We start from the raw sequence: 27,027 nt of genomic DNA on the forward strand, positions 1-27,027 counted from the left end.
CCTCAGTGTCCAGGCAGAATGATGGAGCTGGAGATGCTCCTTCAGGTATACAGGACCGGAGCCATTTAGGGCTTTATATGTCAGCACCAACACTTAGAATTATGCCCAGAAACGTACTGGGAGCCAATGTAGGTATTTCAGGACCGGTGTTATGTGGTCTCAGTGGCCGCTCCCAGTCACCAGTCTAGCTGCCACATTCTGGATTAGTTGTAGTTTCCGGGTCACCTTCCAAGGTAGCCCCACACAGAGTGCATTGTGGTAGTCCAAGCGAGAGATAACTAGAGCATGCACTACTCTGGTCAGACAGTCTGTGGCAGGAAGGGTCTCATCCTGCATACCAGGTGGAGCTGGTAGACAGCTGCCCTGGACACAGAATTGACCTGCTCCTCCATGGACAGCTGTGAGTCCAAAATGACTCCCTGGCTGCGCACCTGGTCCTTCAGGGGCCCAGTTACCCCATTCAGGATCAGGGAGTCCTCCACACCTGCCCGCCTCCTTTCCCCCCAAATCAGTACTTCTGTCTTGTCAGGATTCAACCTCAACATGATTTGTATTACATTTTTTTTAAATGATATTTATTAAAAGTTTCACAGTTACAGAAAAAAGAAAAAAGACAATAAAAAGTTACAGTACATCAAAAAATAAAAAGCAAATTAAAAAACAATACAGCAAAACAATTAAAAAAACATTTAAAAACACATCCAGTATTTCCATATCTTTGTCTTTCATTTACTTGTTTCATCGACCTCCTCACACCTCCCTTTTTTGTATTCTAATTCAGTTAGCTATTTCAGCAAATCCTTTCCATCTTTCTCAATCTTTGTTCGATAATTTACCTTAACACAATCTTTGTATTTGTATTACAAATCTTTGGATTTGTATTACATTTTTTCCTGATTCCCCCCCCCTCTCTTTCTGAAGCGCCCATTTCAGAGGCATCAGTATTCTCGCCACCTTTCCTCCTGCCAGGCCCACAGCAAGGATGGTTGTTTGAGGACAGGGGGTGGCAAGCTCAGTGCAAAGGCAGAAACACTACCATTCCTCATATATATCTAATTTTGACATAGGTGAATGAAGAGTTGTTGTTGTTTAGTAGTTTAGTCGTGTCTGACTCTTCATGACCCCTGGACCAGAGCATGCCAGGCACTCCTGTCTTCCACTGCCTCCCACAGTTTGGTCAAACTCATACTGGTAGCTTCGAGAACACTGTCCCACCATCTCGTCCTCTGTCGTCCCCTTCTCCTTGTGCCCTCCATCTTTCCCAACATCAGGGTCTTTTCCAGGGAGTCTTCTCTTCTCATGAGGTGGCCACAGTATTGGAGCCTCAGCTTCAGGATCTGTCCTTCCAGTGAGCACTCAGGGCTGATTTCCCTAAGAATGGAGACGTTTGATCTTCTTGCAGTCCATGGGACTCTCCAGAGTCTCCTCCAGTACCATAATTCAAAGCATCAATTCTTCGGTGATCAGCCTTCTTTATGGTCCAGTGAATGAAGAGAACTCCCCCCAAATGGGCTGTGCAGAAGACCCCACAGGCCATAAATTCACCTCTGACTCCACCTGTCTCCACCCTTAATGCCAAATTCCTTCATTTCTTTGTGTGTTCCTTCCCTCTTCGTCTAGGTCAGTGCCGGCGGCAAGACCCTGGAGGAGAGGCGTTCCAGTCTGGACGCAGAAATCGACTCCTTGACCAGCATCTTGGCTGACTTGGAGAACAGCTCGCCTTACAAGCCGCGGACGCAACAGGTCAGAGTTTGGGAGAGATAGCAGAGGGACACAGAGTCCAGCGGCCACACTCAGCCTCTTCTCTCGAACGGGGGCTTGAGTTGGGGCTGTACATTGTCACATGCTGCCTGTTGCATTCAAAACAGACTGTGAAAAAGTAGCAAGGTATTTTTTTATTTTTCATAAATACTGCGTAGAGCAGCACGCTGGTTCCTACCACATCAGTGTTCCATGCCTCTATTCTGTTAGCAAACTGCCTTGAGAACGATGCAAGCCACTAGTGAATCCCTCCCCTTTAAGCAGGTGAAAGACAAGCTTTCCTTGGAGGTTTTTAAGCAGAAGTTGGGTGGCCCATTGCCGCGGGTGCTTAATAATAATAATAATAATAATAATAATAATAATAATAATAATAATTATAATTATAATTATAAATTTTTATTTATATTCCACCCTTCCCGGTTCAAAAACCGGGCTCAGGGCAGCTTACAACAAATTTTAAACACTTAATTGATGCAACAAAAAACAGCGTAAAATACAGTATAAAACGTGGATAACAAAAATCAATGGGGGGGGGGATTCATCCAATAAACATTAGATGATCACCAGGGCTGGCTGGCTAAATTAGTCCTATTTGGGCCAGTGAGGAGACCAGGGGAGAACCAGTTGTGGGATCCCAGAGCAGGGAATCTTCATAAAAAGGGGAGGGGGAGGGAAGGATGGGGAATAAAAGATCAGGCTAACTTCAAATGGAAAGCCAGGCGGAATAGCTCTGTCTTACAGGCCCTGAAGAAGGAGGTTAAATCCTGCAGGGCCCTGGCCTCATGGGACAGAGCATTCCACCAGGTCGGAGCCACCACTGAGAAGGCCCTGGCCCTGGGGGAGGATAGTCTGACTTTCTTAGGGCCCGGGACCTCTAAACTATGATTATTCATGGACCTTAAGGTCCTCTGTGGGGCAGACCAGGAGAGGTTGTCCTGTAAATACGAGGGCCCTAAGCCACAAAGGGCTTTAGCTGAGATTCCTGCATTGCAAGGGGTTGGACTAGATGTCCTTCGGGGTCCCTTCTCACTCTCAGATTCTATGATTCTGTGAATGCTTGCAGGCCAGGGTGATGGTAGCAGGCGCAGCCTTGCTTTCCCCTCCACATTTAAGTGCTATGCACGGAGCTTCTGCACAGATACCTGTGAAGAGAAACCAGGCAATTTGCTTTAAAAGAAGAAGCAACAGCCTCTCTTGGTCGCTGTGCCAGAGAATCTTTCCTTTCTGACTGCCGCTGTCGCTCCTGCGATCTGAGCTTCAAATTGTGTTCTCTCTCTCTCCCCACCCCCTACAGCCCCTCTTTGTTGTCTAATCCCCCGGGCTGAAAACGCTCTGGAAACAGCTCTGCTATCAGCAGGGTGCCTGCGTCAGCACCGTGGGGTGAAACCGGGGTGAGGTGGGTGGCAGGGATGAGTCACACAGGAAGCCAGGGCTTCGGAAGAGCAGTTTTCTCTTTGTGCGCCCAGAAGGAGAGTGTAAGGGGCTGCCCTGGAGGGATGGGATTCTGGGTATATTTTCCTGGAGGAGGAGGAGGAGGAAGAAGAAGAAGAAGAAGAAGAAGAAGAAGAAGAGGAAGAAGAGGGAAGCCCTCTCCCCTAACGCTAGGATTTGTGGGTACCCAATGAAGCTGAAACTTGGGAGATGCAGGATGGATAAAATAATGTCCTTCGTTAACCTGTGGAACTCACTCCCACAAGAGGCAGTGTTGAGCAACAACTGAGATGGCTTTAAAAGAGGATTGGGCAAATTCGCGGAGGAGAGAACTATCGACAGCAACTAGCCAGGATTGCTATGCTGTACCTCCACAGTTGGAGACATAAAAAGGGGGGACCCCACTGTATGAAAATATGCGCAAGTGGGGGGGAACAGGGGTTCAGGCCCAGGTAAGGTGCAATATAAAGTATAATATATAAAGCAAGTAAGGTTCAACAAATGTACCCGCAATTACAAAACATACCGTATTTTTCCATGTATTAGGCGCCTAGAGTTGTTGACTGCCAGTCGCCCACCCAGTTGCTGCAGCGTCAGCCAATCAACACTAGCCCTTGCCGCAGCAACCAATAACACGCCCAATAGCCACTGGCAGCTGCGGCAGCAGCCAATCAAACGTCCACCCTATGCACTATCCATGTATAAGACGACCCCCACTTTTTAGCATGATTTTTAAAGAGGAAAAATCTAGTCTTATACACAGAAAAGTACTGTACACCCTGCTTCAAGAGTGCCTCAATAAATTCCCTTCTGGGGAAACATCACCTTCAGAAAAAGCATGTGGTATGTGAGTGTTTTAGGGAGCAGGGGGAAAGGCAAAACGTTTCGTCTGTGGCGCTGTTTATCTGCCAGACCCTGCTCCCTCCTGGCAGGAATAAATACATGATGCGCTTTTAAAGCTCCAGACTGCTTTGGAACAATTGCAAGATGTTCTCAGTACAGAACAGTTTAGCTGTGGGTGGAGGATACATCTCTCAGACACTTTGTCAGAGAGCCGTCTGCGCCTCTTCCCTCCCTCTCTCTTCCCTGGGCTTGCTTTTTTAAAAAAGAAACAACACAAAATATATTGATTGCCTTTTGCAGCGCTGGCTGCCTGGAACATATTGAGATCTGTTTGCGGATGTCTGGACGTGCCTTTGCTTTCTGTATATATTAAAGTTTCATTGACTTCAAGAGGAGAAACCAAAACTCATTTTATCTCTCTCTGGATGAGAGAGGTGGGAACTGGTCCCATCCAGAAGGGAGGAAGGGATCGGGCTGGTTTCAGGACGCTGCAGCTTGTGTTTTTATAGAACCCTAGAATTGTTGACTTCGAGGGGACACCAAAGGTCATCTATCCCAACCCCCCGCAATGCAGACATCTCAGAATCCCTGACAGACGAGGGTCAACCACCTTCCATAGAACTGCTCTTACCGACAGAAAGTTCTTCCTGTTGTCTAGTTAGTCCTCTTCTTGTAGCTTGAAGCCATTGGTCCTCCTTTCTGGAGCAGCAGAAAACAAGCTTGCTCCATCTTCTGCCAGTGAGCATCTCGGTTCCTTTCTTCTGGTTCCCCCTCCCTCATTATTATTTTTTAAACCTGCTGTCAGAGCTGCCTGAGGTCCCAGCTCACAAAGGACCAACGCCAGTTCGTTGTTATATACAAAAGTCTTTATTGAAGTTCAGTTTCGCTTTCACAGCCGCAGCGTGCAGCTCTACGTCTGAAACTCTAGACCGCTGAAGCTCCATCTGAATCTCCTCCCCCCAGACACCAGTTTAAGACTCTAGCCTTGCTCCACCTCTTCCTTTGCTCTTTCCTCCTCTGGTTCCGCCCGTCCGTTGGGGTCTCGCCCTTCCTAGACTCTTCTGACGCTGAGTCCCCTGAGTCTTCCCCCTGCCTCCGGCGGGCTTTAGGACCTGGTTCCCAATCCGGGTTTTCTTCTGTCCCACGCGCCTGTACATTCGAACTTGGCGCGCGCGCCCAGCCGGCAACCTTCCTCCTGACCGTTACACTGCTCCTGTCACTGCTCTCCCCTTCGGGGAGGCTAGCTGGACCTGACCTTCCCTCACTCTCCGATAGAGGCGTGGTCAGCCCTGACTCATCTTCTCCCCCTGCTGGAGGAGACGCTGGCCCTGACACATGGGACTCCTCCCCCCCACTACGCTCTGGTGGGGAAGCTGGTCCTGATCTCCCGCTGCTGCTTTGGGAGTCCCCACTGGCCCCTTGTTTCTGGTGTGTCCCCCCTGGGACCCCCCTTGCCCTGACCATCGGCGCCTCCTTCTGGGAATCTTCTGATTCGCTGGAGAAACTCATGGAATCTCTCGGGTCACTGTCATTCTCCCCTACGCTGCCCTCAGATTCTTCCCCTTCGCTCTCCATTTCCTCTCTCCCCTGTGCCTCTGTCCCTGAGCCCCTGACACCTGCTTTTATTAATTTCCAAAACAGACCAATCCCACACCTGAGTTCTGGGGGACCATGACTCAGTCGCAGAGCAGTTGCTTTGCATTTAGAACATCCAAGAATCAGTCACCAGCCACTTAAGGGAGCTCAGCCTGCAGGACCTTGGAGAGCAGCTGCCAATCTGAGTAGACAGGGCTAAACTAACTGGACAAAACGGGGAATAAATATAAATAGCAGGCACTTTATTGACCAGTAACCACAGGAAGGGCCATAGGTCAGTGGCAAAGCATCTTCTTTACATACAGAAGGTCCCAGGCTCCGTCCCCGATGACATTTCCACCCAGGACTGCCTGAGACTCCAGAGAGCCAGTTCAAGTCAGTGTATGAGCCTTCTGAGCTCGGTGGCCCATAGGTCTGTACAGTGGTACCTTGGGTTAAGTACTTAATTTGTTCCGGAGGTCCATTCTTAACCTGAAACCGTTCTTAACCTGAAGCACCACTTTAGCTAATGGGGCCTCTTGCTGCCGCCGCAGCCCGATTTCTGTTCTTATCCTGAAGCAAAGTTCTTAACCGGAAGCACTATTTCTGGGTTAGCGGAGTGTGTAACCTGAAGCGTGTGTAACCTGAAGCGTCTGTAACCCGAGGTACCACTGTATAAGAGTATCAGCCTTACATGCTGAGCTGGGTTGGTCCATTCTGCATTTTTCCAAATACAGTGGTACCTTGGGTTACAGACGCTTCAGGTTACATACACTTGAGGTTACGGACTCCGCTAACCCAGAAATAGTACCTCGGGTTAAGAACTTTGCTTCAGGATGAGAACAGAAATCACGCAGCAGCGGCACGGCAGCAGCAGGAGGCCCCATTAGCTAAAGTGGTGCTTCAGGTTAAGAACAGTTTCAGGTTCAGAACGGACCTCCAGAACGAATTAAGTTCTTAACCCCAATATTTCCCAGCTTCTCCCGTCTGCAGCCTCTGAACTATGTCCTTCTGCAAACCACTGTTCTAAATCTATACTGTCTCCCTCTTCCCTGGGAAGTGCCGGAGGAGGGGGGCAGCGGACTCCACCGTTCCTCCTCTTCGGACCAGTCCCTGACAGCAAGTCCTACATTGCAGGGGTTGGACTAGATGACCCTTGGGCCCCCTTCCAGCTCTGTGATTCTGTGGACCCTTGTCTCCAGCTCCCGCCTGCCTCCTGGCTCGTTCCTCTGCTGGCTCTCCCTCCCCCCTGCGCTTGCCCTGCCCGCCCCTCCACCTTCTGTCTGTCTGATTTATCTCCCCGCCTGCCCACGCAACATACACACAGTACAAGGAGTTTTACATCTCCAGTACAAAGCTGCAGCGAAGCGACTGACAGCAATGCACAGTATTATGCCTGACCTGACAATTAGGCAGACTTATTACTGTGTCAGCTTGCCAGATGGATCATCTCCTAGGCGGGCAGCACGTTTCGTGTGTGAGCTTATGAATTTGCTGCTTCTTGAGTTATGTTTCCCCGGGTTGCCGGGGGGGGGGAGGGGGCAGAAGAAAGGGGAAGCTGATTGATTTGAACTCAGCTGCCCCCCCCCTCCCCAATGCACTTTCAAGCGTGCTCAATGACAGCGAGGGGCAGCGGAGTCACCCCAAATCCTAGAGAGCATTGATTTGCGCCTTCAGAAGGTTGAAGAAAGCAGCTAAAGGGGTGGAGGGAGAGAGAGAAGGGAAGGGAAGGGAAAGGGGCTGGTTTTTTAAAGTAAAAATAACTCCTTTATCTCACCCACTTGAGGGAAGCCTGGTTTTCACTGGTTTTCTTCAAGCACCAATTCTGACGGGGATCAGGGTTGGAAGTTCAGGAAGAAAACCACCCAAGAGAATCAGGCCCTTTTTGCTTGCACCACTTGCTGTCCTGGCCAGATCTGATTCCCAGGGAACAGGTGGGATTGTCGCACAGGGAGGGATGCCTTTGCCTCCAGCGCTTGCATTGATTGAAGAAGTTGGTGAACAGCACAAACTCCATCTTCTGGGTGGGAGATGCAAAGTTCTTAGCATCAGGGCACCTTCCCATGCTCTCTGACCAGCTTGCACAGCTGCACCCTCCAAAGTCATGGGTGGAAGGCCCACCCCTTGCAAAAGACCCTTGTGGTTATGGGGACCTCGGCAGGGGGTGAGCTTTTTAAGATGGGGAGAGGCACGGCCTGTTTATCTCAAGAGCTTCCAGTGTCTAGGAGAACTTTCCCCAAGCCACACGAAGCTGCCATTTGATGGGCAAGCATCTAACAAAAGAATTTAAGCAGAGCCTTCTGGATCAGGCGAAAGGAGGCCCATCTCTATCAACATCCTGTTCCACAGACACCGAACAGGAAAACCAGGATCCGACCACAAGAGCTCTCTCTCCTCCTGTGGTTTCCAGGAATTGGGATTCAGAAGTGTTGTACTCTCTGAGTCAAACAGAGGGTGTCAAATTTAGATTGGCTTGGAAAGGAACAGGGTCTATTTCTTATCTCTGTGCCCATCCGAGTTGCTCCAAAAATGTGTCTCTTTTCTCGGGTTCTAAAGTCTTTTGGTCCTGGAGGAGACACTTGAGAGTCCCATGGACAGCAAGAAGATCCAACCTCTCCATTCTGAAGGAAATGAGCCCTGAGTGCTCACTGGAAGGACAGATCCTGAAGTTGAGGCTCCAAGACTTTGGCCACCTCATGAGAAGAGAAGACTCCCTGGAAAAGACCCTGATGTTGGGAAAGATGGAGGGCACAAGGAGAAGGGAACGACAGAGGATGAGATGGTTAGACAGTGTTCTCGAAGCTACCAGCATGAGTTTGACCAAACTGCGGGAGGCAGTGGAAGACAGGAGTGCCTGGTGTGCTCTGGTCCATGGGGTCACGAAAAGGTGGACACAACTAAACGACTAAACAACAACTACAAAGTCTTTTCTATATAGCGGTTACATATGATGGAGGGGGAAAATGTTCATCTTAGAGGAATGAGCAGACAACGTTTATATATTAGTGGAAAGCCACGTGCTAAGGCTGCAATCCTAACCTAGAATCATAGAATCATAGAATCATAGAGTTGGAAGAGACCCCAAGGGCCATCGAGTCCAACCCCCTGCCAAGCAGGAAACACCATCAGAGCACTCCTGACATATGGTTGTCAAGCCTCTGCTTAAAGACCTCCAAAGTAGGAGACTCCACCACACTCCTTGGCAGCAAATTCCACTGTCAAACAGCTCTTACTGTCAGGAAGTTCTTCCTAATGTTTAGGTGGAATCTTCTTTCTTGTAGTTTGGATCCATTGCTCCGTGTCCGCATCTCTGGGGTGTGAGAAAGGTAAACAGATCTGTGGGGCCAACATCCCATGTATTTGTCCTGCCGTTCAGAACAGAAAAATACAAAATAAGAATACAAAATGTGCAATAAAAGAAAAACAAACCAATAACCCCCACAAGTACATTTAAAAAGCCGTAGAATGTCCATCAGCCAAACGCCTTGTTGAAGTGAGACGCTTTGTCTGCTGGCACCTAAAGATATATAACGAAGGTGCCAGGTGAATTTCCCCGAGGACAGCCTTCCCAAATGGGGAGCCAATGCAGAAAAGGCAATGGAAACGTGTTGCTGAGACGGCTAAATGCACATAAGGTGCGACCATACCGTGTTTTGATATTTCCCGTCCTTATTCTGACTTCTTTTTCCAGACAAAATTGGAAATGAATATAGAATCTACTCTTCGCCCATGAGAAGATAAAACTTTATTCATATTAGCCAATGGCCATAGCAACAATAAAACATTACAGTATACGCAGAAAAGGAAATTTAAGAGCACAATTTAAAGTCCTGAATCAGCCATCAGTTAGTGGCCCTTATTCCGATTGCCCCTGCTATGAACCTAGCAACCTTTGCTGTTATCTGCTCATTTTGATCTGATAGAAGAAAGGACCTTGTGGCTGTGGCTGAGCGTCCTGGGATGGTTAGTACGAGTGGAGTGGTGATCTCGTTCCTCAGGTCTTTGTAGAGAGTGCAAGACAGGAGGATGTGTGCCGCTGCTTCGGTGCTACCATCTCCACAGGGGCAAAGACGTTTCTCAGGCGGGATCTTTTGGAATCGACCCTCAAGTACCGCAGATGGCAAAACATCCAGTCTTGCAAGTGTAAAAGCACGTCTGTATTTTGGGATAATAAGTTTGTGCAGATATGGGGCCAGAGAATCAAAATGTGGCCAGCTCAGTAGCAAGCGAGCAGCTCAGATCTCAATGGCACCGTGTCAGAAAGGGTGGAGCCCGGCATATAACTCAGCCAGCTCCCACTCTTCAACCTCTCCAACCGCCAACCTCTGGCCCTCTGCCGTGAATGCTTTAGTTGACATTCCCCCATTGCAGGGGGTTGGACTAGATGACCTGTGGAGGTCCCCCGCAACTCAACAACCCTACGATTCTATGAGAAACCGAGCCTCGCATTCTGTTCTTGCGCTACTTAGCCAGCCGTTCTCCTTTGGCGCACGGATCTCTTTCAGGGGAACGAAATTGCAGCGGTGTGTCTTCAGAGGGGGAGAACTGGGCCTAATCACTGTGTTTAGCCATTTGGCGAAGCACAAGGCAACGACGCCGAGGCCCTCTGGAAATCTGGCTCGCAATTGCTGGAGATGCTGGTGAGGCGTCTTACCAGGCAGCAGATAATTAAATGTAGCATCGGGTCGGGCGTGTAATTGCTATGTATCCATCAGCTTGTCTCTGCCTCTAATAATTTCAGTGCCAGAATATGATTTCTGCATGAATATGTTCCATCCCCCTACCTCAGATCCCCCAACTTGCAGGCAAACGTGTAAAGGTAGCAGAGATTTCTGCAGATAAAAAAAGCAAAGCATCGCAACTGAGGCACGTTCTGGCTGCCCACCTGCTGAACCCACAAAGCTCCTTGTTGTATCAAAGCCCCCACCTCTCCACCCATCACTAAGAAGGGGAAATTTCCTAGTCTGTAGTAAACTGCAAAAGCAAGTGGGATGTTGAGATGACGATGATTGTTGTTATTATATCTGGGTCAGAATAAAATCAGCCTATAAAGGGACGGGGGTGGCGCTGTGGGTTAAACCACAGAGCCTAGGGCTTGCCGATCAGAAGGTCGGCAGTTTGAATCCCCACGACGTAGTCAGCTACTGTTGCTCAGTCCCTGCTCCTGCCAACCTAGCAGTTCGAAAGCACGCAGTGCAAGTAGATAAATAGGTACCACTCCGGCAGGAAGGTAAACGGTGTTTCCGTGCACTGGTCTAGTTTTGCCAGAAGCGGCTTAGTCATGCTGGCCACATGACCCAGAAGCTGCACGCCAGCTCCCTCCGTCAATAAAGCGAGATGAGCGCCGCAACCCCAGAGTCAGTCACAACTGGACCTAATGGTCAGGGGTCCCTTTACCTTTACCTTTATAGAGCCACAAAGATCTCCGTGTGCCCCATCACAGAGGCCATTCTTGCTCACTAGAAATCCAAGCAGCCTCTAGGATCACCAGACATTTGCACAGCTTGGGGCACAAGCAAAGCAGCTTGGCATCCTCTGTGGTTGTGCAAATGCGCATTTTCTTCACAGCCAGCAGCAGAGAGGTCGGGAGCAGAGAGCTTAAGGAACCAAACCATTCCAAGCAGTGCTGCCTTCCTCCTGGCATTGAGAGCATCCTAAAAACTGTCTGCTGCTGCCTCAGGCCAGTGGCCCGTTGAGTCCAGTCCCCTGTTCTCACAGTGGCCAACCAGTTGTCCCCGTGGGAAACCCGCAGGCGAGATCCGAGCGCCAGATCCCTCTCCCTCCCCTGCTGCTGTGGTTTCCAACGACTGGGATCCTTTTCATAGAATTGTACAGTCATACTTCATGTTGCATTTGCTTCATGATACGTTTTTTCAGGTTGCGTCCCACGGCAACCCAGAAGTACCGGAAAGGGTTACTTCCGGGTTTCGCCACTTGCACATGTGCAGACACGCAAAATGACATCACACGCATGCGCAGATGCGGCGAATTGCGAAGCGCAGACGCGGGCTGCGTTCTGCTCAGGTTGCGAACGGGACTCTGGAACGGATCCCGTTCGCAACCAGAGGTACCACTGTAGTTGGAAGGGACTGTGCGGGGCCCAAAGCAAGGCCACAGGAGGAAGTGATGAAAGAAAAGACTGCTCCGCACAGCACAGAGTTAAACTATGGAACTCCTTGCCACAGGAGGAAGGGATGGCCACCAATTTGGATGGCTTTAAAAAAGGATGAGGCAAATTCATGGAAGAGGAGAGGGCTATGGATGGCTCCTAGCTAGAGGCAGCATTGTTCCTGAATGCCAGTTCCAAAGCGGGGCCCAAACCCACAGCGCTGAGATTCAGAGCCTCACACTCTACCAAACTGAGCTATCCCTTCAGTCCAGAAGCACTGCAGCCTGCTTCTTCCTTGCAAGTGGGGAGAGGTGCTCAATGGCTGCAGGGAGAGAGGAAAGCCATCGGTTCAGGATTCTCCCTTGCCGAGGATCCTTCCTGCCAATGTCACGGCTTCTCCTCTCCCCCCCCCCCTTGCTTGTAGTGCGACTAAGTAGCGGTGACGGCATTCAGCGGCTGCCAGCATTAATTATTTCCGCAGGCTCTGTTTACTTTCCTGCGCCTCGGGGGAATGTTGTACGTACAGATCGCGGCGGCTCCCGTTCCATCTCGCCGGCGAGCATCACTGACGCAGCAGTGCTCCCCGGCATCATCCTTCTGCTTCCCTTCATGCGTAGGATTTTTATGAAAACACACACACACACACACACACACACACACACAAACCCCACCACCCTGCTCTCGTTAATTCGGTCGCATCCACGGCGGGGAGAGACCCCAGGTTACCCCAGTAACCAGCGCTGGCTGGCAGGCTAATCCCCGCCATCTATTCCGGCTCAGGTCTAATGAAATTAGCACGTCTCTGACGTCCGTTCCCAGGGAGGTGATTCTGACGCGGCGACCCCAGCAGGGACCTGCGCCCTTAACAGTTGTGCTCATCTTTGTGGCAGGACCTTGGCGAGGAGCGTGCAAGGATCAGGCCTCGCACACTTGGCTCGTGGTGTTCGGAACAAAAGGTGCCACAGACCTGGAGCGGGGGGGGGGGGGGTTGACGCAAATGCTGCCTGCAGCTTGAGCAAGCCGTATCAGGCCTCCCCCGGGCCCCTCCATATGAATTAGAACTCGAGGCTTTTGCTTTTCACCATCTGCCGTCGCAGCGCAGGAGGAAGGGAAGGGAGCCTGGGCCTGGCGGCCTCGCTTCTAGACAACTGAAGAGGAGAAAGAGAGACAGAGAGCAAGACTGGGCTGCAGGGCTGGGTTTGTCCCTTTCTTGGGAGCTTTAGCGCTGCACCCGGTTTTCGTGATTTCTTTCCGATGCACATGTTGCCAAGGGGCAGAGAGGGTACCATTCCTCCCCATCGCATAAACAGACAAACACAAACCTGCCATCCACTCTTTCATGTGCTTTTCAGATGCTGTTCTGGGATAATGTAAGAATGAGAGCCTGCAGGATCAGGCCAGTGACCCAAATAGTTCAGTGTCCTTTTTTCTCAGGGGCCGACCAGGTGCCAGCCGAACACCCACAATTCAGGATCTGAGCAGTGGCAGATGTTGGGGACTCAAATTTCAGCAGTGCCTTGTGCATCCCCAATCCCCAACCCCCAATCTCACAGTCCATTCCAAATAATAGTTGTGTCGTCTCTGGTGGCACCCTGAGGCTCTGTGCTCAGCGCCACCAAACCAGTTGGACCAATCTGCCTCTAATCTGAGCCAGTGCCGGATTTAAAGGTAAAGGGACCCCTGACCATTAGGTCCAGTCGTGACCGACTCTGGGGTTGCGGTGCTCATCTCGCTTTACTGGCCAAGGGAGCCGGCAGATTGGTCCAACTGGTACAGCTTCCGGGTCATGTGGCCAGCATGACTAAGCCGCTTCTGGCGAACCAGAGCAGCGCACAGAAACGCTGTTTACCTTCCTACCAGAGTGGTACCTATTTATCTACTTGCACTTTGACATGCTTTCGAACTGCTAGGTTGGCAGGAGCAGGGACGGAGCAAGGGGAGCTCACCCGTTGCAGGGATTCGAACCGATGACCTTCTGATCAGCAAGTCCTAGGCTCTGTGGTTTAACCCACAGCACCACCCATGTATAAGCTAAATAAGCTGTAGCTTAGGGCCCCACTCTCTTGCCCCCCCCTAAAAAAAATAAAGGGGGGAAAAACCCCGGATGTACATTTCCAAAATATAAGATAAAAAGCAAATAAAATAAAGTCTACCCACAGCAACAGTGCTTTGTGTTGTGTAGGTTCCTATTTGTTATGTGCAAATGGCTTGAGATACCTATGAGGTCCATAAATTACCATATAGCTTGTATTCAACACAAAAAGCAGCGACGATTTGTTGTTGGCAAAGGACAGCTGGACATATAAAGGGCCCCATTACCTTCTGTAGGGCCTTATCAAACCTCAATCCGGCCCTGATCTGAGCCCAGGAACAACTCTTTCCTCCTGTGGTTTCCAGCAACTGGTATTCAGAAGCATCGTAGTCATTGATAGCCTCTCGCCCTCTGTGGATTTGCCTTATCCTCTTCCGCCGCCACTTTCTCCTGCAGCAGGGAGTTCCGCAGTGTCACCCTGTTCTGTGTGAAGGAGGACTTGTTTCAGCCTGCCCCGAATCTTCCCACTTCCAGCTTCTTGATTTTGCTGGACTGCCTCTTAACTTCTGCTGCAAGCTGCCCTGGGAACATGAGGTGCGCATCCGGTAAAGGCATAAGCACGCATTTGAGGTCCAAGACTCTTTTTCCGCTCCCCATCTGCACAGCGCGGGGATCTGGGGCCCGAGACTTCGTAGGTGGCTTCAGAGACCAAAGCTAATCCTTAATGGCGGGGAAATTAATGGCCTACCCGTGTTAATGCGTTAGATAAAAAAGCAGCCAAAGCTTTAATTGAAGTTCATCCCCTCGTGAATTTCCCTTTTCTGGCACAAAAGGCTTGAAATCAGCAGAATGGCCTTCAGGAAGCTTGTTATTTGAATGGGTTATTATATGGCTTTTATTATACAACTTGCATCTCATTTATGTTTAGAGGGAGAAGAGGGGCTCTCTCCCTCCACCCTCCCTGCTCGGATACGGGTATAAATATATCCTTTATGCGAAGAGCAAATTCAGCCCTCTGAAGCAGGATCAGGCCACTTTAAACAGTCATGGCTTCCTGGGAGCTGTAGTTTGTTAAGCGGGTGCTGAGACTTGTTAGGGAGACCCTTGTTTCCTCCCCCCCCCCGCTACGATTCCCAGAGCGGTTTAACAGTCAACCAATCTCCGCTGGGAGCTCTGGGAATTGTAGTTCTCTGAGGGGGATGGAGCAGGGTCTCCTAGCAGCTCTCGGCATCCCGAACAAACTACAGTTCCCAGGGTGCTTTGGGAGGGAGCCACAGCTGTTTGAAGCGGCATGCTATGGTTAATGACAATGATAATAATAATTTATTATTTATACCCCGCCCATCTGGCTGGGTTTCCACAGCCACTCTGGGTGGCTCCCAATCAAATATTAAAAACACAGTACAGCATTAAACATTAAAAACTTCCCTAAACAGGGCTCCCTTCAGATGTCTTCTAAAAGTCAGATTGTTGCTTATTTCCTTGACGTCTGATAGGAGGGCGTTCCACAGGGCGGGTGCCACCACCAAGAAGGCCCTCTGCCTGGTTCCCTGTAACCTCGCTTCTCACAAGGAGAGAACTGCCAGAAGGCCCTCGGTGCTGGACCTCAGTGTCCGGGCTGAACGATGAGGGTGGAGATGCTCCTTCAGGTCTACTGGGCCAAGGCCATATAGGGCTTTAAAGGTCAGCACCAACACTTTGACTTGTGCTCAGAAACATCCTGGGAGCCAATGTAGGTTTTTCAAGACTGGTGTTATGTGGTCTCGGCGGCCACTCCCAGTCACCAGTCTGGCTGCCGCATTCTGGATTAATTGCAGTTTCTGGGTCACCTTCAAAGGTAGCCCCACGTAGAGCGCATTGCAGTAGTCCAAGCGAGAGATAACCAGAGCATGCACAACTCTGGTGAGACAGTCCGCAGGCAGGTAGGGTCTCATCCTGTGTACCAGATGGAGCTGGGAGACAGCTGCCCTGGACACAGAATTGACCTTTGCCTCCATGGACAGCTGTGAGTCCAGAATGACCCCCAGGCTTCACATCTGGTCCTTCAGGGGCACAGTTACCCCATTCAGGACCAGGGAGTTGCTATGTGCTGTGCTGGATTAGGGTCTCTCTGGGTTTCTGGGGGTCACACCTGAGCCATCCCTCCTCCCTCCTGCCTCCTGCCCAGGAAGGACCAGATGTGCTTACAAGCTCATTTTCGGTTTCCGCCAGTGCTGAGTCACCGACAAAAAAGCAGGGGTGGAAACGCCTTGCATTTGCAGAAACATGTATGCTTTCCAGAGAATTCTTTCTGCCACCCCCTCTGTTTCTCATGCATTGTGAAAAGAAGCTGTTGTTGAAAGAGACAATGGGAATTTTTTGTTCAAAAGTGGGACACTAAGTACATGGATGGGTGAATATCCCGATTTTGGTTTCTTCCACATCTCTAGATCAGTTCTTTTTCTCTCGTTTTTAAGTTCCTCCAAAATCCACCAGCGTTTTGTTTATTCATTCATTTCGCAGGATTCACACACACTGCAGGGTTTTAGTTTTTTTTAATAAAAAAACCTAAACTAAATCAAGCCAACCTCTCAATGCACTTTACAATGAGAGAGAAAGAGGTGATAAAATTATGGGTAAATGCAGTTAAAAGCAACCATTTGCAGCATTGAAGTGATTTTAAAATGAATTAACTTTTAAAAGTTGGCTAAAGCCTAAGAACAGATTAAAGCACACATCAACACTAATACAAGGTAGAGTTGTATTTCTTTTTAAAAAATGGTTTGTTTTTTTAAAGAAAGAGACAAAAAAGGTACAGTAAAGGCACCTGCCAAGTCAAGAGGCAGGCAGTTCCAAAGTGCAAATGATGCACATATTTTCACCTAAGGCACACCCTTTCGCTTAAGCATTTTTCTGAGTTTTGAAGTCATTTTTCTGAGTTCACTTTGTGCCTTATTTCAGAAGGTACAGATCAGGCAGACGGCAGGAAACATCTGTAGGGATTAAAAAAGGGATTTTCAGTATGTGCGGTTTAATGCCGCCAAATTTCTGAGCCATCCTTCCCTGTGATCGTATGGCCTCCTTGCTGTTCGCTAAGACAAGATATTGGAGGGAAAGGCCTTGCTTGCCACTGGTTTTGTACGACTTCCTATTTATTTAACCAGAATCTAATCAGCCGCAACCGCTGTAATGGCACTCTCCAAACCAAACATAGACAAGTAGAGTAGAGAAGCTTCATCATGTCAGTTATCTTCATTTTCAAAATGTTTTGCTGTGGTTAACAGTTGCATTCAGAACTAAAAATAGGAAATGGCAAGATGGAAATTAAAACCAAAGTAAATATCTGGCTGAGCCAGCCTCGGTGATTATGCAGTTTGTAGGGTCGAGTGCCAGGTCTTAATTAAGTTTCTCCCCCCTCCTTATTGATTTATGCTTCATTCTGATTTATTCCCCATAACATTTGTTACTACGTCTCTTTCCCCTGTTTATATTGCGAATGACCTGTGGTTAAAAGCAATAAATTTGAACCCAGCGGAGTTCTATTATTTGTGCATTTCCAGCTTCTGAAGACACCTGTGCTTCTAAATTGCTTCTTCCCACCTAGCCAGGGAAGCAAACAGTGGAAAACCAGTAAACATATAGCGTCAGGGTCATCCTCAGGGTCGGATTTAGGTTTGATGTGGCCCTAAGCCACTGAAGGTAATGGGGCCCTTTATATGTCCAGCTGTCCTGGACAGATCTCAAGCCATTTGCACATGTTGCCCTGCAACCAGTCCATGCAGAATTTAGGCACCCTAAATTCTGGGACATGATTTATAACAAAATGAAAAAAAAAAACTTTTTAAATACACCTTCCCGAAGAAACCGGAGGCTTTTTTTTTGCTAGGGATAACGGGATGAATTAAGAAAAGAGGACCACAATTTATTTACGTACGCCACGACTGCCGCTAGGATTCTAGTGGCTCAAAAATGGAAAACCCAGGAAATCCCAACTTGAATGGAGTGGCAGACGAAAACGTTTGAATACGTAGAATTGGCGAAAATGACCTGTAAGATTCGGAACCAAAAAGTAACAAAGTTCGAAGAGGAATGGAGTAAATTTGCTGAGTATATACAGATTAATTGTAGAAGCTTAAAGACTGTAGCAGGGTTAATATAAATCTTGTGACGTGAACAGAGTGTAAATAAGAATCTGTAAGAGTGGATTTTATAATTGTGAAAGCCGATGTAGGGAAGGAGGGAAGTCCGGGCGCGATAACACACGTGGTAAATAAGAAGACACAAAAATGTTGAGTGTAAGAGTATATGTTTTATTTATTTGTGTTTTGGAAAATCAATAAAAAGCATTTTTTTAAAAAAAAAGAATTTAGGCACCCTATATATAGAAAGGAGCAAAGCAGTGATATTTTAGGGAGCAGGCTAGCAGGTGGGGCCCATAACTTACACCATGGGAGCCGACACAACACAAAACACGGTTGCTATATACAGGTTTTATTTTCTTCGTTTTTATCTTATATTTTGGAAATGTACACCCAGGGGTTTTTTTCCCTCTAATTTTTTTTGGGGGCCCCTAAGAGAGTGGGGCTCTAAGCTATAGCTTGTTTAGCGTATATGTAAATCTGGCACTGGGTATCCTACAAGCGAGGAAGCTGATATTAGGATTTGTGGACATCCAATGACACTGGGGTTGCCATGGACCTGGGATTTATCAGACATATCTGGAATACTGCAGTCGGAAGCAGCGTCCGGGTGGAAATAAAAAAAAAATGTACAAGAAAATCTGGACGTAGGGCAGCCCATGTCGGCAGTGTCATTTTTGGTGATTTCCCTTTTTAAAAAGCCCAAAAACTTACTATTTTTGGCCAAAAAAAGGGGGGAGGGAGCTCAATAATTTTGCCCAAAAAGGTTTTTTGTCCGGATTTTCACGTTTTAGAAATATGGCAACCCTAATGAATCTGAATGCTGGGAAATTCAGGAGAGATGAAAGAAAGGACTCCTTCACACAGCACAGAGTTAAACTACGGAACTCCCTGCCACAGGAGGAAGGGATGGACACCAATTTGGATGGATTTAAAAGAGGATGAATTCATGGAAGCGGAGAGGGCTATGGATGGCTCCTAGCCAGAGGCAGCATTGTTCCTGAATGCCACTTGCTGGAAACCCCAGGAGGGGAGTTGCTGGTCTTGTGTTCGAATCCTGATTGTGGCTTTCTCATTGGGGCAGCTGTTCAGTCACTGTGAGAAGAGGATGCTCGACTAGATGAGACACTAGCTTCACCCAGCAGGCTGTGGGGGTTTTTTATGTTCCTTTGTCCTGGGATTCAGTGTGTTGGCCACTGTCCACATAGGGACGCAGCTGTCTCGCAATGTTTGCCTCATTCCTGTTGCCAAAAAAGCCTGCGTAATTTATGTCTCCAGGAAAGTGTGCCTTAAAAATATATGTCAAGATAAGGTACAAAAATGCATTAGAACAGGCAAAACAGCGAACAGAAACCTGCTGATTAGGACCAGGGCGCTTTAAAATGCTAACATTTCGTGATGGACTACATGGAATTGGCAGAAATGACTGGCAGAATCCGTGACCAGGGAGAAGAGTCGGTGGAGGAAGACTGGAAGAAATTTAAAGACTACTTGCAGAAGCACTGTAAAATTAAGGAATGTTAAAACGATGTCTGATGGAAAATAAGTGGTATTGGTAAAAAGATTTTTAAGAAAATGTAAATAAGGATTGATAACTGGAAAATTGATATTTATAATAGGTTAATATCTTGAGTGAGGATAAATGCTAGAGGGTAAGGACTTGCTGAATTTAATATTTGAACTGGAATACAAAATGGGAGGTGTGAGGAGGTCAAGAAACTAGTGAATGAAGTATAAGATATGAAAATACTAATTTATTTTTTGCTTTGTTTTTTGGTTTTCCTTTCCTTTCCTTTTTTCCTTCCCTTTTGTTAATTGTTTTTTATTGTGTATTTTTTATGTGTTTTGTTTTTGTATTTTTTCATTTTTGTAGTTTTTCTTATGTTTAAATTTTGAAACTTTTCATTGTTTGTGAAACTTTAATAAACATTATTTTAAATAAAAAATAAAATGCTAACATTTCCACGAGAACCTCTTTGTTTTGAAAAATATGGAAATGTGGTCAACTGATTGGAAGAAGACGAGACACCAATAGAAACTCAAATGAACAAACCCAATCTGCCCCTCTGCTATTTCAAAGTGCAGGCTGATGCCAGTCGGACTGGGGCGGTGATGCGCACAGGCCTGAATTCTCCTCCTCGCAACTATGCCCTTGCACCTAGAAAGCCAGCATGTCAAGGAGAAGGGCAACTCACAACCCCTCTTGCTAGAATCCGGTTTTCTGCAAGGAGGGAATGTGTTTGCACGAGCCGTTTGGCACAGGCTGACACGCAAACACGCACAGCCGTGAGAACAAAAAAAAAGGATGTGAGGAATCTTTCAGGGTGCAAACCTGTGCCTGTTATTTCCTTGTTGCTTCCTCCAACCGCACCTTTCTTGAGATGCCTCCTCCTCCTTCTCCTGGCATTAATTCCTTTTCTGAGCACCCCCCCCCCATCCCAAATCCCTCTGCCTTCAAGTTTGGCTCTTTGACAGAGGCTGCTTTGTTCTGCCTTAGTGAGATATCAATTTTTTTCTTTTTAAACATCAGTAGCCGGCAATGCCTTTTAGCTCTTAAAAAACACATACAAAAAGGCCTTCGTTTTTCTTTAATGTGGCTTTATCGCCGGGTTTAAAGCAAAGGTGAGCCAAACTTTCCCCTGCATCTAACACCCCTTTCCTACACCCCCCCCCCCGCTCCAAAAACTGCTCCCAGGCAGCGGAGGCAGAGCTTGATCTCTCTGTAGCTTGATCTCTCCTTCCTGCCAAATCACTTTTTCTTTTTTGCAGATGCAACTTGTAAATGAAAGCAGGGAGGGAAATTAACCTGGCTTAACCTGGATTTTATTTTTATTTTTTTTACCTTTCTCCCAAGAGTCCAAAATGAAGACATCGGCGCTGAATGGTGTTTCAGGAATTTTTAGCAATAGAAATTGCTAAAAATTGGAAAAAAGAAAGTGTGCCAACAAAAAAGGAATGGCAAGACAAACTGTTAGAGTATATTGAACTGGCTAGATTAACAGAGGCAATTAGAGCTCACACTAGACAAGAGTTTCGAAAAGCATGGGGAAAATGCAGAAAATGCTTCACAAAACAGTGCCCTAAAATACATAGCTGGACTTGTTTCAATTAATGTCTGCAGGAGACTTTGTGGATATTTAAGTTATAATTAGAAAAATCTTAATAATTATTCATAAAGGAAACAGCTTATAAGAAGTAAATAAGGAGGCCAAATACAGGATAAAGGAAGTCTTTTATTTGGTTGTTTGTACTATTGTATGTTATGCTTATTGTATGTTATGTTTACGTTTAATGAGGGTGGATTTCTGTATTGGGCTTGTGGGGGGTTTATGTTATGTTGTAAAATTTCCAATAAAATTTTTAAAAAAGAATGGTGTTTCAGGGAATCACAGAATCTTAGAATTTTAGAGTTGGATGGGACCCTGTGGGTCATCTATGCCAACCCCTTGCAGTGCAAGAAGCATCTCAAATATAATTTAATCCTGGGATTTTAATGTCTGGGGTGAGTGGTGACTCCAGATGGGAGGAAATGTCCACTTTCCCCCACTTACAACTAATTATACCGCCGTACCTTGGATGTCAAATGGAATCCATTCCGGAAGTCCAGTTCAACTTCTGAAATGTTCGGAAACCAAAGCGTAGCTTCTGATTGGCTGCAGGAAGTTCCTTCAGCCAATCAGAAGCCATGGAATCCCCGTTGGACATTCAGCTTTTGAAAATAGTTCGAAAACCAGAACACTCACTTCCGGTTTTTGATTGTTCGGGAGTCGGAACGTTCTACTCCCAAGGCATTCGGGAGCCAAGGTACGACTGTATATATAGGACCCAATTCTACTTTTGGACAGGTCACTGATCTTTAGATAGCCAAAGTCCAGTTGCAGGAACTCATGAATGATGAATGAAACTTTTTTTTGTGTCAGCCATCAGCCATAGCAGCAAAGGAACATTGCAATATACACAGAACAAAATAAAATGTCAGTGTTATAAAACACGGTTTAGGGTCCTGAACCAGCAGTCAAATAGTGGATCTTAATCTGATTGCCCCAGAACAAGATCTTCTTTGGTTGGGACCTCGTGAACAAGGCTGCTCTTAAGCCCTCTTAGCTTGGACAAAACGTAAAGGTAAAGGGACCCCTGACCATTAGGTCCCGTCGTGACCGACTCTGGGGTTGCGGCGCTCATCTCTTTTTACTGGCCGAGGGAGCCGGCGTACAGCTTCCAGGTCATCTGGCCAGCATGACTAAGCTGCTTCTGGCGAACCAGAGCAGCGTACGGAAACGCCGTTTACCTTCCCGCCGGAGTGGTACCTATTTATCTATTTGCACTTTGACGTGCTTTCGAACTGCTAGGTTGGCAGGAGCAGAGACTGAGCAATGAGAGCTCACTCCGTCATGGGGATTCAAACCACCGACCTTCTGATCGGCAAGTCCTAGGCTCTGTGGTTTAACCCACAGCGCCACCCGCGTCCCTAGCTTGGACAAACCAGTACGTAATGGGGCAAATCTTCAGGCGCATGTTATTCCTGACCCGAATTAATGGTCTGTTGCTATTGTCTCTATTCCCACATGCAGGGCTCTGGGATTCCGGGCGGATCTCCCATCGCTACGCCTCCGATGGCCACCCCAGTCACTGGCCACAAGCGCATGGTCATCCCAAACCAGCCTCCCCTGACGGCCACCAAGAAATCGGCATCCAAGCCTGGCTCTCAGCCCATCCCGGTGACCCCAGTCGGCACCTTGAAACCTCAGCCGGTTCCGGCGTCTTACAGCACGGCTTCCACCCCGAACCGCCCGACCTTCAATGTGCAAGTGAAGTCGGCCCAGCCGGCCCCCCACTTCCAGCCACCAGCCCCCCAGTATAGCAGTCTGGCCCCCAACCAAGCAGCTCAACCCGCGTCTTCTCTGGGTCCAGGGCCCTACGTGCCGTCTCAGCCCCGGGCCGCGGATTATGGCTACGCGCCCCAAACCGCCCCTCACCCAGAGCCAAGCTATGGGTACGGGGGCCCCCAGGGCCGCTACCAAGAGCCGGCCTACCCCGGAGGCTACGGAGGGAGGACTGGCTCGGATCCATCCTACATGCCGCAAAATGCCTGGAAGCCGGAGGTGACATACCCTTCTCCCGGGTCTGCGGCCCTGAATCCCACAGGGCAGTACCCGTCATCTGGAGCCAAGAAAACCTATATCACGGAACCGGCCACCGGGCCTCAGCCCCCTCTGCTGCAGCCAAAGGTAAGAGGCAGCGTCCGACCCCGGCAATGGGTGTGGGAAACGGGGAAGGGCATGGGGTCTTGATTCCCACGGGCAGGTGGAGCTGGTTATGCATTTCTGTACAGTCATACCTCATGTTACGTCCGCTTCATGTTACATTCTTTCAAGTTATTTCCTGCGGCGACCCGGAACTACCAGAAAGGGTTACTTCCAGGTTTCGCCACTCGCGCATGTGCAGACGCACAAAAATGACGTCACACGCATGTGCAGAAGCAGCGAATCGCAACCTGCGTGTGTGCAAACATGCCGCTGCGTGTTGCGCTCTTTTCGTGTTGTGAATGGGCCTCCAGAACGGATCCCGTTCGCAACCAGAGGTACCACTGTATTTTGCTTCACACATTCAGAGGCGCCCCAAAGCGATTCGCAAGAAGACAGGGTGACGTATGACACACATTCGGATAATTAGTAATACAGCAGTTATTTATTTATTTGTTGACTTGTTTCGTGAAATTTATAGGCCGCTTGATCTCAGAACCCTCGAAGCAGTTCACAAGAGAAGACAACACAATCCAATTATCAACAGGGAGAATTAGCAACAACAATGCAAAAAGTTAAGAAAGCAATAGACTAAAAACAGATTTAGGACTTTCATCAACTGTCTAAGCATCTAGGTAGGCTTGTCTAAACAGGAATGGTTTCAGCAGGTTTCTGAAAAGAGTGCAGTGAATTAATGAATGTTAGAATGATGTTGGATAGAAACTAAGTGGTCTTTTGCTGTAATGCTATAAGGGAATATGAGAAAATGGTTATTAATAGGTAAAAAAAATAATGTTATAATATTTAAAAATTGAAGATTAAGATGAATGAAGAGGGGAGGGATTTGCTGAATTAACAATTGGAACTGGAATACAGAAAAGGAAGGCGTGAGGAGGTCCGGGAAATAAGCAAATGAAAAATATGAGATAGAAAGATTGAACTGTTTTTTAACTATTTTGATTTTGTATTTTTCTTTTTTCTTTTTTATTCTGCTATTTTCTTGAAAATCTTAATAAATATTTTATTTTTAAAAAAATGAAAAGAGTGCAGTGAAGGCACTTCCCTGATGTCAATAGGCAGGGAGTTCCAAAGTCTAGGAATTGCCACACAAAATGGCTAAGTTCTTACAAATGTGGAACAGGTCTTATGCGGCCCCTGTAGAGGTACAAATTCCACCGACTGAAGTGGTCAAGGGGGCAAATGTTGGGTGAGATAATATCATAGGCAAACTGGTCCTGAGTTGTTAAGGGCTTCATATACTAATAACAGCATCTTGATCTTGATCTGGTAGCAAATCACCAACACATGCCAATCTCTGAGCCGGAGCCTTATATGCCTGTCAGCCCTCCCTCCTCTCAGCAAATGTGCTGCAGCATCCTGCCCGAACTGCAGCTTCTGGTTCAAGTGCAAAGGAAGCCCCACGCACAAATCCAAACATGCAAATACAAAATATTAAAAGTGTTCATCCAAAGAAAAGTACAGTGGTGCCCCGCAAGACGAATGCCTCGCAAGACGGAAAACTCGCTAGACAAAAGAGTTTTCCGTTTTGGAGGTGCTTCGCAAAACGAATCTCCTATGGGCTTCCTTCGCAAGACGACAATGTCTTACGAGTTCCTGCTGGTTTTTTCCCCTTTCCTCCCCTTTTTCTAAGCTGCTAAGCCGCTTATCAGCTAATCCAATCAGCAGATAAGCCGCTAAAAGCCTCTAAAAGCCGCTAATCCGCTAATCCTTCAATGGGCTTGCTTCGCAAGACGAAAAAAACCGCTAGACGAAGAGAATCACAGAACGGATTCTTTTCGTCTTGCGAGGCACCACTGTAATCTGAAAGAGCTCCAAATATCCACAGTTGGAGGCAGCAGTGCTTTTCAGGACCAGGAAACCACAGGGCAGGAGTCTGCTCTTGTGTGTGAACCCTGCTTGTGGGTTTCCTGCAGGCAACGTTTTGGCCTTTTTGAGAGCAGGATGCTGGACTAGATAGGCCTCTGGCCTGATCCAGCAGCTGCTCTTCTTATGTTCCTAACTCATGATCCATATATAAAGCGAACCCCTTCCACCTCTACACTTCTGTGATTCTAGAAGATTTACAAGTGGGATAAACTTTGGAGAGCCCATCCTATTCTGCGCAAACAAAGTCGCCAGCAAGTCTTGCTGTATGATTTAGGACCAGGTGTGGCTGTGTGTTGCTTTTACCCTTGCAAACATTGTTTTCGGAAGACGCGCTTTGCCTGCCCTTTGGCAAATCAGGGATTTCCATGTCCGTCTTAAGCACTTGCAGTCACCCCCATCTAACCAGCAGCATTTCGGTGTGCAAATTGGAATTTCCATTTCCACCTTCGCAGGCTGAAAACATGTTGCTCCTTTGATGCCACCATGAAATGTGTTTTGTATGTGCGGGTGATATGAATAACATCAACATTGGGAGGGGAAGGGTTTTTTTTGCAGACCAGGTGCACACACCTTGCATGCGCCGAATCATCACCTTGCCATGTGCCCCGGAGTGTCACCCTGCTCCCCTGTGCCTCTGCTGTGCTTGCTGTCCTTCACTGGAGGCTTTTAAGCAGAGGTTAGATGACCACATTAGGGATTCCTTAGTGGTGATTCCTGCGTTGTGGGGTTAGACTAGATGGCCCTTGGGAACCCCTTCCAACTCTACAATCCCATGACTCTGTGCACAGGGTTGCTGTAGCTCTGCAAACAATCCAGCCTGCATGAACAAAAGGCCTTAGTCGGTCCATGGGAGGTGCTAAGCAAACTTCTGGTTCCAGGTCAAAGGGTTGCATCTAAAGTTTTGACTGTGGCTTTCCCAATGGGACAGCACCCCCTCAGAGTTGATTTTGGATTTGTCCTCCTCTTGAGGAACGCTTAAGCAGCTCTGATGATGCTTAACACAGGTTGCCTGCGCTTCAAGCAGATAATTCAGCTAATTAACTCAGTGTGTTCCTGGAGCAGGCGAGGGCAGAACCTCTTCGAGAACAGCAAGACAGCAACTGAAACCTGCAGCTTTGAAGTGCAACCTTCCAGACCCTTGATCATCTCAGTTGCCCTCCTCTGCACACCTCAGTGTGCAGTGTGGTGTAGTGGTTAAGACCTCAGTGTGTCAGTGTGGTGTAGTGGTTAAGAGCTGTAGTCTCGTAATCTGGGGAACCGGGTTCGTGTCTCCGCTCCTCCACATGCAGCTGCTGGGTGACATTGCGCCAGTCACACTTCTCTGAAGTCTCTCAGCCCCACTCACCTCACAGAGTGTTTGTTGTGGGGGAGGAAGGGAAAGGAGAATGTTAGCCGCTTTGAGACTCCTTAAAGGTAGTGAAAGGCAGGATATCAAATCCAAACTACTACTACTACTACTACTACTACTACTACTACTACTACTCTTCTTCTTCTTCTTCTTCTTCTTCTTCTTCTTCTTCTTCTTCTTCTTCTTCTTCTTTTTCTTCTTCTTCTTCTTCTTCCAGCTTGTCAACATCCTTCTTAAATTGTGGTGCCCAGAATTGGACACAGTATTCCAGGTGTGGTCTGACCAAAGCAGAATAGAGTGGGACAATTATTTTCCTTGATCTGGACACTAGACTTCTGTTGATGCAGCCCAGAATAGCATTAGCTTTTTTGTGGGTTGTTTGTGGGCTAGCAATGTACTGCACATGAATGTGCAAGAGGCCCAGTACCTGGATGCTCCTTTTTTTTTCTTCTTAACTTAACTTTGGGACAAGCCTTCTTTGGATTCATCTTTCCAGTTAGCTGAGGAATCAGGAGTGGGTCTAGTTGGAGCCACAAGCCCTAGAAGAACTCTCTGAAGAGTCATTGTTAGTTTTCTTTGATTCTTACATTTTTCATATGGATGCAGATATAAAATCTAATATTTCCTGCCCTCCTTCTTGAGGCTCCAAGCAGCTGACAGACAATGTTGTTGTTGTTGTT

General features: G+C 47.7%; 1 protein-coding gene across 5 annotated transcripts in view; it reads left to right on the forward strand.

Annotated features, from left to right (window-relative positions):
* The window catches only part of LPP (LIM domain containing preferred translocation partner in lipoma), a 311,393-nt gene that overhangs the window by 197,027 nt on the left and 87,339 nt on the right, over positions 1 to 27,027 (forward strand). For all 5 annotated transcript variants that reach the window (XR_014526400.1, XM_083504206.1, XM_083504205.1 and 2 more), the window contains 2 exons: positions 1,621 to 1,743; positions 22,441 to 23,097. Coding sequence is in view for 4 of the 5 variants with exons in the window: in XM_083504206.1 (XP_083360332.1) it covers positions 1,621 to 1,743; positions 22,441 to 23,097 (780 nt within the window). In the remaining variant the exon portion in view is untranslated. The remainder of the gene's footprint in view (positions 1 to 1,620; positions 1,744 to 22,440; positions 23,098 to 27,027) is intronic.

This window comes from Podarcis liolepis (assembly GCF_965112155.1).
Source record: "Podarcis liolepis genome assembly, chromosome: 5".
Taxonomy (NCBI): Eukaryota; Metazoa; Chordata; class Lepidosauria; order Squamata; family Lacertidae; genus Podarcis; species Podarcis liolepis.